This window comes from Scedosporium apiospermum (assembly GCF_000732125.1).
Source record: "Scedosporium apiospermum strain IHEM 14462 chromosome Unknown SEQ_SAPIO_0011, whole genome shotgun sequence".
NCBI classification, from domain to species: Eukaryota; Fungi; Ascomycota; class Sordariomycetes; order Microascales; family Microascaceae; genus Scedosporium; species Scedosporium apiospermum.
In genome coordinates, this window is record NW_015971712.1 from 652,746 (window position 1) to 665,478 (window position 12,733).

Here is a 12,733-nt window from a genome sequence, read left to right on the forward strand (position 1 = left end):
TGAGAGCAGACCGGATCGAAATTGATTCGATCTACTAGTACAAGAGATGGAGCTGGGGAAAGGGAGAGCGCGTGTCGTGTCTGTTGTCTGGTGTCTGTTGTCTGTGTGGTGTGCTGCGTTGCAATAATAAATTGATGTTTCCAATTCAATTCTTCAATCCCGTTCTTCGCTCGCCAGGTCGAATCAGCCACAGCGCCAAATTCTTGTGTTTTGCTTCACAGGTTCAATCTAATGGTTTAAAGGGACAAACATAAGTGAACATTGAACATTGGACATTGAACATTGATGAGTTTGTCCGTCCGCATTTCAGGTCTTTAAATGTATCAATTTCGATCCATTCCTCGGGAAAGTGAGAGAGGATTGGGTTGGGGGAGACTGTAGGGAAGGCAGCACCCAAACCATTTGAGAACCTGAAGGAATTGTCATAACGAGGCTTCGAGGGAACAAAGAAGGTGCGCTTCTTGCTCGTTCTTGCCCGGGTCTCTCGTCTCGGCAAAAAAATTTGGCAGATTTGATGATCAATTGATGCGTTTGCAATTTGTCATTTTGTCTTTGATCTCAATCGATACTAGTTGAGTGACCTAGACGAGTCTTGTCCATCACGACCATTTCTCAAATCTCCGCAAGTACAACCAAACTCAATTCACAATTCGTTCGAATAATCCATATTCAGTCCGAGCAATCTAATCCAATCCAGGCACCTGAAGAAATTCCCCGTGGTGATACTGCGTTTGTCTTCACGCGAACAGGCAAGACTCGGGTCTCAAAGCTCCCGAGGAAAAATGGGGGTCATGCAATTGGAGCTCAGGAGAGTGACGAAGAGACCATGAAGTATCAGCATCAGTCCAGAACAGAGCGGCAATCTTTGGGCACCAGTCAAGCTCCAGCCTGCAAGGCTTCATCCACAAAATCACCTCCACTCGAACAATGAAACCTCTTATTGGATTTCCAACTCCACCTCGTCGACAGCTAACCCTTCTATTGAGTCCAGGTTTGATGTTGCTCGCTGCTTTTCGAAGCTGATGGTCCCCCGACTCCCCGTCCTCTTGCCAACCCCAGCTTTGGCAAGGATCAACGGCTTTCCCCCTTCCGAGCCGGGTCCATTAAACACCAAGCGTTACTCGGTTGGTCTTAGGCGATTCCTACCATCGAATTCGATTTGAAGCTCGCTCTTGTGGCTCCACGATAGTCTGTCGTGGACATTGAAGCTTGGCTCGATGAAGCCATTTTTGAACTTGCTCGCGTTCTCATGGAGCTACCAAATTTACCTCATCCTCGAATAGCTCGAGTCCGGGGCCGCCTCTGCTTCAAGGCTTGGAGCTGAGTGGTCACGAGCTTGGCCAGCGAGCAGGCGAGCAGGGAACTGCGCCAGCTTGGTTTGGGGGACGGGATCAAAGTTTAATCTATCGATGCTCCCCCATCCATCGTTTGAATCTTGACATCATGAATAAACATACGGATCGCAAGTCGAGACTAGATCCGCCTGGGTGCAGTTCTTGGCGACTGAACTCGTCTTATGTGGGTAATAATTGCGCGTTCTTCTTTTCTTTCGTCGTCCCAAGACTTCACCAGTCCCTCCCACCCGTTGCAGATATCTGGTGTACCAGTTACCTGTGTACTTCTTAAGACTCCATGTGGCAACCAAAGGACATAAGCGAAACTACTCAAAAGCTTCAGTCAGATTGTTTGCTCTCAGCACTGCATCAGTCACATCTTACCGAGCGAGAAAAGGAAAGGGGAATTTGTACCCAAAACAAAAAGGGCAATCCCCAAACTTGGACAAACAATTGACACTTCACACACTCAAGGATGTGATTGATCCTCTTCATATTTTTGATGGAATTGGAAAGTACATCAGGCGTGTGATGTAACAACGCCCACCAACAAGCGCCTTCACTACACGCACACGACACGTCCCTCTCGGCTCGTCCCTTGCCCAGCAACTGATACTATGTAGACTATGCAGATACAGCTACTTCGTAGTTCCCTTCGCAAGCTTGATGAGCTCCCCAAACCGAGAACGCGGGAGTCGAGGGGTCATCCCCTAGACCAAGACACAAACAATGCATTGTTTCCGACATCTACTTTTGTGATTTCTCATCTTAATACAAATACAGAAGCCGAGCCTGAAGTCCAGACATCGCCGCCACTCTTCTTCTCCAACAATAACACTTCCCGCCTTCATGCATGGTAAGATATCGAGAGGTATTGGTCCAGAGCGGGATACCCAACTCAGACTCGTAATCTCGCCTTCTTCCCAGAACGAAAAAAAAAAAAATAAAATAAAAATAAAAATAAAAAAAGAAACGTTTACTCGTCAATTCATCCTCGTCCGTAGCAATCCTAGAAAACCCCCGCCTTCATCGTCTTCATCGAGTAATGAAGCATCTAAATGTAGCGACGGGAAGATTAGATGCTCCAAACTTCATGAAGAAATCCTAACAGGATCAGGTCGATGTCCAAGCTCCGTCCCATGCTACACCCTCGTCCACACCTTTGACAATGTTGACTTGATCCTGCATGAGCCTCTTTCCCCCACCTCGCCACCAGTCAGTCCCACGCGAGAGTAGGGAAAAAAAGTAAAAGAAGCGCCTCAGTCCCTAGTGTCATCATATCTCGGAGCCCAAGGGAAGAACCCGCCGCATATCCACTTGCGCTTTTCTCCTCTCCCCCCACCTTCAATCCCGCCTCCCGCCCTCGAACGCGAACTGCAGCCTGCGGGTCAGATCCCAGCTATCACAGCGGGGTCGAGATCAATCAAACAACATTTGATGTTTTCCAAACTCACCAGACGCAGAAAGAAACCCTTTTTTTACTCCCCATTGGGCCTCCCGGCTTTTTTCTTACCTATCACATCACGCCTCTGACGGAGAAAATTTTTTTCGGGGAATGGCCCGAGATTTTTGGTCTGTTCGTTGAACGACCAAACTCCACTTTGGAAGACGCTCTTCTTTTCAGGGAAGATTTGATGGTTGCTTGCCCCTCTTTTCGAGCTCTCTACGTAAGGGTGAGCTCTGTTATCTCGCTGCCAAGCAACCCACGTTCTTTTTTTCCTGTTGGTCATATAACACGAGGGGCCTGTGGGCTGAGACGCGTTTCCCACAACATAGCAGCATCAACCGCGACAAATCCAATATGACGGGAGGTGACCTAGGTAGTAACCCTGCTTGTAAAAATCCCCTCTGCATGCCATAGAAAGACGCCCACATATGCCGTAGACCTACACAGGTCGTACGTATTACAACAAACATCGTCTGACCATACCTCGTCTAAAAGACGCAACGGGGACCAATCCACGTACAGAGTGACGAAGGAAAAGTGGAAAAAAGTGCCGAATCGTAGTATTCTTTCCAAATACAATTCCTCCTTCACATAAAAAGTCAAGCTGAGAGCCGACAGACCGCCAATGACTGAACCCTCTCCACAGCCTTGCATACCAACCTTTTTGGTCGCCAGAATACTTTCACCCATCCAGACTCCCCAGATATATGCGGGCAGACCCTCCCTCCCTCTTAAGCTTTCGAAAAGCAATCTTTCCCCGCCTCTTCAGCGGTCTCCTCAGAATCGGCTTGAAGAAATATACACATACATATATATACCATCAGGCAATGCCAACAAAATGACCAAACTCACTCACACAATGAGGCTTTAGGAATGTTCCAAATAGGGGGGGAAAAAGGACTTCGCCGTACTTAAAAAGACAATTCCATCATAATTCATAATTGGAAAAACCAACTCAAACTGTTTGGGAAATCAACATGTCCAAGGCGCGCTGGAGAAAGAGACATAGAGAGAGAGAAGACAGAATGCATTATCGACAAAATCATGAAAGGCCAATTTCTTTTCCGTTTGAACCCATTAAGAAGTTGAGGAGACAAAGACAGGAAAGAAACAAAAAAAGGGACCCAATGTTTCATCGATGGTATCCTGGACCTTGGTATCAAACAGCACAACCGGCAACTAAAGAAGAAATGATCAAGAGTGCCAGGAGAGAGAGAAGAGAGTTGGGTGTTTAAACCGAACAAAATGTGTGGAAGCGAGAAAGAAAAGCCAAATGCGCAGACTAGTGAGATAGAATAGACGGATGGGAAAAAGAGAATCGAGGCATTTTGATACCATATTCGCCTGTTTACGGACATATCCCTCAGACCTGATAAAAGAAGTAGAAGAAGACAAAGAACAACAACAACGAAACAACGTTTGACATCGTAGACAAGTCTCGTGGGTATGCCGACAGAAGAGACCAGCGGAATAGTAACGAAGAAAGGCTAGTAGGTATGACGAGAAGGAAGACGAGACAACGTGGGAAATAGACAAAATGAACCGCTTTTTCCCCACATGCCCCTCGGGACTTGTAAATGAAACATCCTTACAAAAATCATATCGAGGGTTGTACCGAAATAGTCGTGGATCGCCCAAACGTAAAAGAAAAATAAAAGAAAAGAGCAACAAAAAGACCACGTCAAGGAGGAGAGAAATGTTGCCGAGGGCGAGAAAGTGCCCAGGGCCACCCGAAACACCGCAAGTTACGCCCGCGTGTACAAGGAAGTACCCGTTGGGCAACTAACCTTGGTAACCACTGAAGCCATTGTTGTAGTTCTGGCCAGGATTGGGGCCCTGAGGCCACTGGGCGTTGGGAGGCTGCCCTCCACGGCCATAGCCACCACCGCTCTGGGGGCCACCGTAGCCCACGTTCTGGCCTCCGTAGTTGGCAGGCGACTGTCCACCGGGACCGCCATAGTTACCAGGCTGGCCACCGTATTGTCCGGCTAAATCACAATGAACGTTAGTTAGTTTGGGCCCCCGGATGACAACCTAAGCTAAGAGCCGGCAAACGACTACTTACTACCGTACTGCGGGAAGTATCCGGTCGGGGTCTGGGGGAAACCAGGGCCTTGCGCGCTCTGGGGACTGAACCCTTGCTGAGCGGGATCAAAGCCGCCCTGGTTGGGGGTCTTGTCCTTGCCCCACTACTCAATATGTTAGCATCGGTCACAAATGAGATAAAGCTTGGCTAGAGAAGATGGGGTCTCGTGGTTGTGTGTAGGGGGAGGTACATACACTGCACTTCAGGGGACGACCGTGGACGAGATATCCGTTCATCTGGCAAATGGCCATGGCGGCAGCCTCGTGAGTCTCCATCTTAATGAAGGCAAAGCCGCGATCGGCTTGGAACCTAGACTCGACTACATATCCGAAGTTCTGGAACAACGGTACTACATCGTTGGGTGTGGTGTAGGGGGTGAGGTTGCCAACATAGCAGGTCGTCTGCCACGAAGGAGTCTGGGCGAGAACCATGTCGTAGCTCGCCATACCGTTGGCGGGGAACTGGTGGTGACCGAAAGGCGTCGTAGGGGTCATGCCCATAGCTTGCATAGCCTGCTGCTGAGCAATCGAGGGCTGGCCCTTTTGGTTGGCCCAGTTGCATCGGATAGCACGAGAGCCGAGCCATTCGCCGTCCATGGAGCTCAGCGCCTTCTCGGCATCAGCGCGGTCGCGGAAAGCGACAAATCCGTAACCACGAGATCGACCAGTCTTCATATCCCACATAACTCGAGCCTCCGAGACCGAACCGAAGGCGGAGAATGCCTGGGTGAGAATCTCATCGTTGACTTCGTTGGACAAGTCGCCAACGAAGATGTGGAAGTGGCTAGAGGTATCCTCCTTGCTCGAGGTATTCGACTGGTAGGCCCAGTTGACGCGAATTTCCTAAATACGTCATGTTAGTCCTCGGACTCTGCCCGTCTCAAGTAAGAAACCATGGGTGTATTGTCTCATACCGACTGATGCACTCGTCGGCCGTTCAGAGTCTGCATGGCGCGCTCAGCCGCACCAGGATCATCATACTCGACAAACCCGTAGTTATAGCCCTTAGCCTATCGATTGAAGACAACGTTAGTTCACTGATTTCACGACTCGAGACTATCCCGGGATAGCAAGCCTCCCCTTGATCAGTCTGCCAAGGCGACAAAAACTTCTTGATTGGTTTGGAGCTCAAGGGGACGACCCGATCGACACGGAAAAGGAGGGGGACGGGGAAGGATGCGTACATTCTTATCGGGAATGATTTTGACACTCTGAACGTGGCCGGTTGTCTCGAAAATTTGACGCAAAACCTCCTCAGTGACCCTCTGGTCAAGACCTCCGACATAGAGAGCTCGCTTGTTAGGCTCAGGAGCTGCACGACGTCCAAAGCCAGCACCGCCAGGGGACAGAGCCTTTCCAGGCCCGGACATGGGAGAGGTTATGGCAGTCGGAATGGGGTTCGTGTTCTGGGGGATATGGAGCGGCGGGGGAGGCATGTGGGAGGGGTTCGACTGGTTGCCCTGTCCGTTTTCATACCCGGGGGCGCCGCCCTGGGGAGGTGGGGGAAGCTGAGAAGCGTCGGCGTTGGGACCAGAGTCAGCCATGGCGAATGTATTCGTGTAACTTTGGGAGTCGAGGGTAAACGACGGGAGACGAGGCTCGAAGATGTGATTCGACGCAGATGGCCGTTTCGGACTGCTCAGACTAGAGAGACTCGAGATTCGAAGGCGGGTAACGACCGATCAATAGGCGATTGTCCGGGTAACTGAAGTAGATGCAAGGCAGGATTCTGCTATGCACCAGGGAAAGAACGACTTGGGATATTAATATTGAGTCGAGATTTTTTTTTCTTCTCCTTTTATTTCCTGGTTCGTTCGACAAAAGTGGCAAACTGGCAGACGCTTCAACAAACAAAAGTCGAGGGGCCGTAAAGTCGTTAGATCAACAAGTATCAAGACAGACTGAAAAAGGAGATGGCCGATGCTTCTCTGGAAAAGCAGAAGCAGCCGATGGGTCGGGGTGAGAGGAAGAGCTGAGATTCGAGGTTGATGTTGAGATGAGATTTGGTTGAAAATAGAGGGTGTGCCGTGCTCGGGGTCGAAGCTCAGATGGGTTCTGAGGTATGGTTATTTCCTGAGGAAGGGAAATTGGGCCTGGGCAGCAGGGGGATCGGAAGCCGACGATTCGACAAGCCTTTGAGCCCTCGAGAGATAAAGAGTGGGGTCGAAGGAAGCGGTGTCTCGTGCCAGAGAGAAAATTGAGATGATGGATGATGGTGAAGAACTAAGCAAGCAGAGTGCGGGGAGGGCGGAGGGCTGATCTGGAACAATGACAGGAGCCAAAAAAAAGATTTGATGCAAGAGCCACAGAGAGACGAGTTTAAGCTTCAGAAAGCACAAGTGTTCAACAAAGTAGCAAAGGAGATAAAAAAAAGACGACGACAGCGAAGAGGAAAAAGAAGAAAACAGACTGAAAAGAAAGAGGAGTCGCCCCCTAAATCGCAACAGCCAGTGTGACAGGAAGATTGTCTCTCGACGTCATTCAACGAGATGTGGGAGAGGAGGAGGGGGGAAAGGAGAGAGAGTTGAGAGAAGGTGATCGATTCTCAATATGGCGGGGAGATGTCGACGAGTCCGGCCTGGTTTCTCTGGTGACTTGGTCTTGGTGCTTATCCTGCCTGCAGGGTAGTCTTTTTTCTTTCTTTTCTTGGCCTTTTTTTTCTTTTTCTTTTCTTCTCTTTTCTTAGGGGAGGGCTCTGGAGAGTCTTACTTGGTACGATTGTAGCGTTTAGTGGGCCTAGGCGCCTTTGGGCTTGGGCGAGAACTGCGTGCGACCTGTGCTGTTCGCCCCTTCCGCCTGGTCTACATATGTTGTACACTGCGCAGTACACCGCCAGCACTCGACTCTGACTTCTCTATTCATCAATTCTTGCATTTTTGAGAAGGGGCAAAGAGAGAAATTGACCATAGTACGAAGTATCCCAGTATCTGTATCGACAGTGCTAGGAGTTTACTCTGCAAACTTCAATGTTCTTTAATGAAGCAGTTGCTATTTACTAGTATTATTGATACGCTATAATATCGGAGAGGCTTAACCTTCTCAGTTAGCGACTCTGGTTCCAGTTCCTGAACCAGGCATGCCCAGCATGGTAACCCGGTGGCACCGTGTGTTCGTACTGTCTGCTACATTCCGCAGTGTGCTTCTTACGATCGTGTCAAAATATCTGTATTATTTTCAGCTCCGCTCTTCCTATTTGGGTCTTCCTCCCCTGCAAAGTGGGCTAAGAATGTCGAGCTTGTGGGGGTGTGATGTGCCCATTTACTGGTAAGTCTGCCTCTCAGGCCAATCATCGCCCTGTAGACCTCGAGCAGCAATAATGTTGGGGTGATAATGACCCCAATTTTGGCGCTCAAGAAGACGACGTCTGGTGGTACTCGTCGTTGCAGCTCACACTGTGTTCTACCCAGAGGTGGTGACTAAGCATTGAGAGAGACTTGGGCACATCTGCATATCACGTGCAAGTCAAATCCCTGCAGATCGGGAAAGAGACTTCGTCAAGGTCTTCCGAGCTTAAATAGATTACACCCCGTTTGGGTGTTTGGAGATTTTCTGGTATTTAGTACTGGTGAGGAGAATGCAATTGCTGAAACTGCAGCGACCTTAGACAGACCATATTTGCACGTGATCTCTAGGGGAGGCTTGACAATGACTCAGCGAAGGACACACCCGAGGTTTTGTCAATGTTATATATATTGGAGCTTGACTCACTGCGGAAAGAGACCTTCATCTTCGATTTTACAAGTCGAAGAGCCTCCAATTCGTTGTACACCATCATGACATCTATTATTCACCTGAGGGCTGAGACCAAGCCCTTTGAGCGGCGTTCTCCATGTATGCATATTGACAACCCCCCGAGTCCGAATTCACATAGATCAGACTGACAAAATCCACCAGTATCGCCCGAGACCGCCAAGGCTCTCATAGACGCCGGCTACGTTGTGCGAGTTGAAGAGTCACCAGATCGCATCTATCGTGATGACGAATTCAAGGCCGTCGGTGCTGATATTGTCCCTGCTGGGTCGTGGGTCAATGCCCCCGTGGACAATGTGATCCTGGGCTTGAAAGAGCTTCCGGCAGACGGAAGTACGTACGATCATGTCTAGAGGCTAGATATAGTCTCCAATGTCTAACACCGTTCCTAGCGCCCTTGCCGCATACATATATCCACTTTGCCCATTGTTTCAAGAAGCAGGACGGATGGGCCACCGAGCTCTCACGCTTTGCCAAGGCCGGCGGTCTGCTCTATGACCTCGAATTTCTCGTGAATGATAGAGGCACGCGTGTGGCGGCGTTCGGCTTCAGCGCGGGCTTTTCCGGTACTGCGCTGGCCTTGTTGTCCTGGGCGCATCAACTTCTTCACCCTGGAGTTCCCCAAGGCGCAGTGCCAGCGTTCGACTCTGCCTCCGCTTTGGTAGAACTCGTTCGATCTTCCGTTGCGGAAGCACTGCCACTAAATGGTGGCAAGTACCCCCGTCTCATGGTCATTGGAGCCCTTGGCCGTTGCGGAAAGGGGGCAACTGAATGTTGCCTTGCTGTGGGAATCCCCGAGGAATCGGTTATTAAATGGGACCTGCCTGAGACCAGCCGTGGCGGACCCTTTCCCGAAATCGCCGACGCTGATATCCTCCTGAACTGCGTCTATTTGGGGGCCCACAAGGTCCCACCCTTTACCACGCTCGAATCGTTGTCGAAGCCGGAGAGGCGGCTTCGCGTGATATGCGATGTGAGCTGTGACCCGAACAGCGAGAACAACCCAATTCCCGTCTATTCCGGATACAGCTCCTTTGACAACCCGACTGTTTCGCCATCAGGCCCACTGGACGGACCTGAGCTGCGCATCATTGCCATTGACCATCTTCCCACCATGATCGCTCGCGAGGCAAGCGATGAGTATTCCGGCCTACTTCTTCCCAGTCTTTTGACACTACGGGATCGCGAAAAGGAGGGTGTTTGGACTCGGGCAGAGCAGACGTATCGAGAGCGAGTTGCAGAACTGCCGTAGACACTGGCAACATGAGATGATCGGTGGCTCCAAGAGTTCGTCCTACAGTGACATCGGAGAGGGTGGGAAAAGCCAGAATCCTTACGAGGCTATCGCCGAGCGTAGTTGCTCTTTCACACCAATACACGGGTTGATTAGATGACTCCATAGACTCCAGCAGACAAAAGATTCTTGGCGTCCAAAAGGACGTTGACGACAGAGGCCAGAGTGCGATAGCGCATATATTCAACCCCTGTGCCGGGCCCAGGATCCATCCTTCTCGTACGCGCTAAATGGAGCATGTCAACAGACAAGTGCTTACAAGTAAGAGCTCGAAATTGCTATCACATTGGCTCGAGCCCTAGCTGGCAAGGACCCTCTTAGACTATGAGGTAGGAGGGAGAAATATTACTTGCAAGGGATACCTCCTACCCCAGGCTGACAAACAGAAAAGAAGATATAAATTGAAATCAACGGGGACGAGATGAACATTCCAGTATAAATACAGCATGTGAATATTGTCGGCGGAAACGGACAAAAGACACCAGCCTTCAGGTGTCCGTACGACTGAGTAATTGAAGTCGTCAAGTTCAGAGCTCGAGTCAGAGTGGTGGGTTGTACCGAAGTATATTATGTAATTAGACCTCCACTCGGATCGGATAAATGCACACACGGGAGTAAGCGTAACACTTGAACCCCACGTTTGTGTTTAGAACGCAATGAAGTTGCAAGCGGCATCGGGGTGGTCTGTGCCTGCATGCCTTTGATGTGTGATTCCATCTTCTCAGCTCGAGCCTCCTTGATGCGAAGCAAGCCTGCCTCGCTTCTTGATGCTTGCACCCTTTAAACCCTCTCCGGTTATTCCCCATCAACAACGTCATCTCCCAATATGGGACAAGATTGAACACAGTACCTTTGTACTCCACCAAGGTCGACTCCTTCATCGGCACGCCACCCGAATCCCCTAGCGCCATCTATACCAACTCCACCAACCACTCTCAAGTTGGCATCTTGGCTTGCCTCCATCATCGCGAGAGTTGACCCTTGCCTCAATATTTTGTGTCCAGCGCCTTATGCCGCTGGATAATCTGGCATCCTTCTTATCGGCATAGAGCGCTTGAGAAGTCACCCGCATCCACCCAGAGGCCTGATCACAATGGCCACCCAGAAGCAAGATCCCCTTGATGTCTTGCAACAGACCATCAATGATATTGTGAGTTGCTATAACACCCAAGACTCTCGGGAGAGTAATTTTGCTAACTGTAGTGGCTAGTTGGTTCAAACGGGAAAGGCGCTAAAGGCCGCCCAGAGCCAGGGACCTCGCAACATCGAGCAGGTCAAAGGCATTCTGTCTGCCCGGATGACAGAGTCGGTGGAGTCTTATCACCGTGCCCTCCAGGATATCGACGTTGATATTGTGAGATTTTAGTGTGGTCCGAGGTCTTTTCGTTCTTCCATTACTGACGGTCCCCCCTTAGATTCAAGCAAAATCCGTCTTGCAGAGAGATTTAGAGAAGGTCAGGGCCAGCAAGGCGGCGGCGGCTGCTCAACAGACGTCCCCTGTGGTTACAAAGATCGAGCCCCCAAAGCCGGCATTCCAGTCCCCCGTACCGGCCCCTGTAATTCCCAAGGCGGCTTCCAAGGCGCCGACGCCTAAGATGCAGCAGAAACAGCTCCAGCAACAGCAGAAGCGAAATGCTGCTGCGCAAAATGCTGCGGCCGCCGCTAATAATCGGCCCGTTGCCCCGTTCCCCGACATGGGAATCGATATGCCTGCACCGCCTCAACCCGTCAAGTCACCCGTCGTGACCAAAAAAGAAGCCAAATCTTCATCGGTGACGCCAAAAACCAAGGCGTCTACCCTCCCTGGTAAGGGCGAGGCCAAACGATCGCCAGCGATTAAGTCCTCCACGCCGATTCCGGTGCCGGTGATTCCAACCGCACCGACTGCAGCTCGGGTTGCTCCTCCTCCTCCTCCCCCAGCCCCGACCCCGCCCATGTCTACAGTACCTCCCCCTGCTCCAGTCCCGGTAATGGACCCAACTCCAACCGCCGCCAACCAGTTTAGCCTACCACCGAATATGATACCCGCCGGAACTAACTTTACCGACATGGAGTTCATGGTGGCGCAAGGTAGCGACCCTGCTAATCAAACCGCGGGCCAGAACATGTCGCTCGACATGGGCGGAAACATCGACACCATAGACCTGGATAGCTTCTTTGATCCTCCCGCACCGATGGGTAATCAGCAAGGCGTCGCCCCTACCGCCCCCATGGCTATTGACAGCGGACCAAGCGCTTCGAACCAGAAGAGCCAGCCCCCCATGCTCGGCCACGACGATATTTATGATTTGGGTAGTGCTACGACCGACTCGATGGATCTCGACTTTGGTCTAGGCCAAGGTGGAGGGAGCAGTTATATAGACGACCTCTTCTTCGGGTCTGGAGATGGGAGTCTAGGTGATTTGGGCGACTCTAATAGTGTCTTTAACTCGTAGTGCATTCCTCTCGAATCGGATAGCTTTTCGGGGGAGGGGAGGGGGGTTAAAAGCAGGCCTGAAATATGTAATCTCTTTCGAGCACGGCTAAGCTGTGAGCGGCGCGGGTATGGCGATTTTTTTTTCCTTCTGGCGAAAGCGGCGACGGAGTCTTGGAAAGATCAAGGTTAAGTTTTTCTCTCTCTCGGGCTGACGGATGGATTCGCATTTTTTGTTATGCTCATTTCTTTCTCTTTCCTTTCTTTTCTTTTCTTTCATATGGGCTCGAGGCGTTTCGAAGGTTATCTTCATGAATGAGACTTTGCATACTGCTTAAGATCACTATCTTCTCCTTGCACACCTATGATCGTCGACATTTGATAGTAGTCAACTTGACACATATGGCTCG

At 50.6% G+C, this 12,733-nt stretch overlaps 3 protein-coding genes across 3 annotated transcripts; 2 read left to right on the forward strand and 1 right to left on the reverse strand.

Moving 5' to 3' along the window:
• Positions 1-4,563: 4,563 nt before the first annotated feature.
• Positions 4,564-6,410, reverse strand: SAPIO_CDS0172 (uncharacterized protein; the record flags this gene model as incomplete). The annotated part of the gene is made up of 5 exons (XM_016783020.1): positions 4,564-4,769; positions 4,847-4,970; positions 5,062-5,709; positions 5,781-5,876; positions 6,051-6,410. The coding sequence occupies 5 exons, from the start codon at positions 6,408-6,410 to the stop codon at positions 4,564-4,566; spliced, it is 1,434 nt and encodes a 477-aa protein (XP_016646653.1).
• Positions 6,411-8,639: 2,229 nt separating this feature from the next.
• SAPIO_CDS0173 (Saccharopine dehydrogenase [NAD(+), L-lysine-forming]) lies at positions 8,640-9,868 on the forward strand (the record flags this gene model as incomplete). Its single annotated transcript, XM_016783021.1, has 3 exons — positions 8,640-8,697; positions 8,761-8,949; positions 9,009-9,868. 3 exons carry the CDS (start codon positions 8,640-8,642, stop codon positions 9,866-9,868), a joined length of 1,107 nt encoding a protein of 368 aa, XP_016646654.1.
• A 1,135-nt stretch (positions 9,869-11,003) lies between these two features.
• On the forward strand, positions 11,004-12,345 carry SAPIO_CDS0174 (uncharacterized protein; the record flags this gene model as incomplete). The annotated part of the gene is made up of 3 exons (XM_016783022.1): positions 11,004-11,060; positions 11,121-11,264; positions 11,326-12,345. 3 exons carry the CDS (start codon positions 11,004-11,006, stop codon positions 12,343-12,345), a joined length of 1,221 nt encoding a protein of 406 aa, XP_016646655.1.
• Between the last annotated feature and the right edge of the window lie 388 nt (positions 12,346-12,733).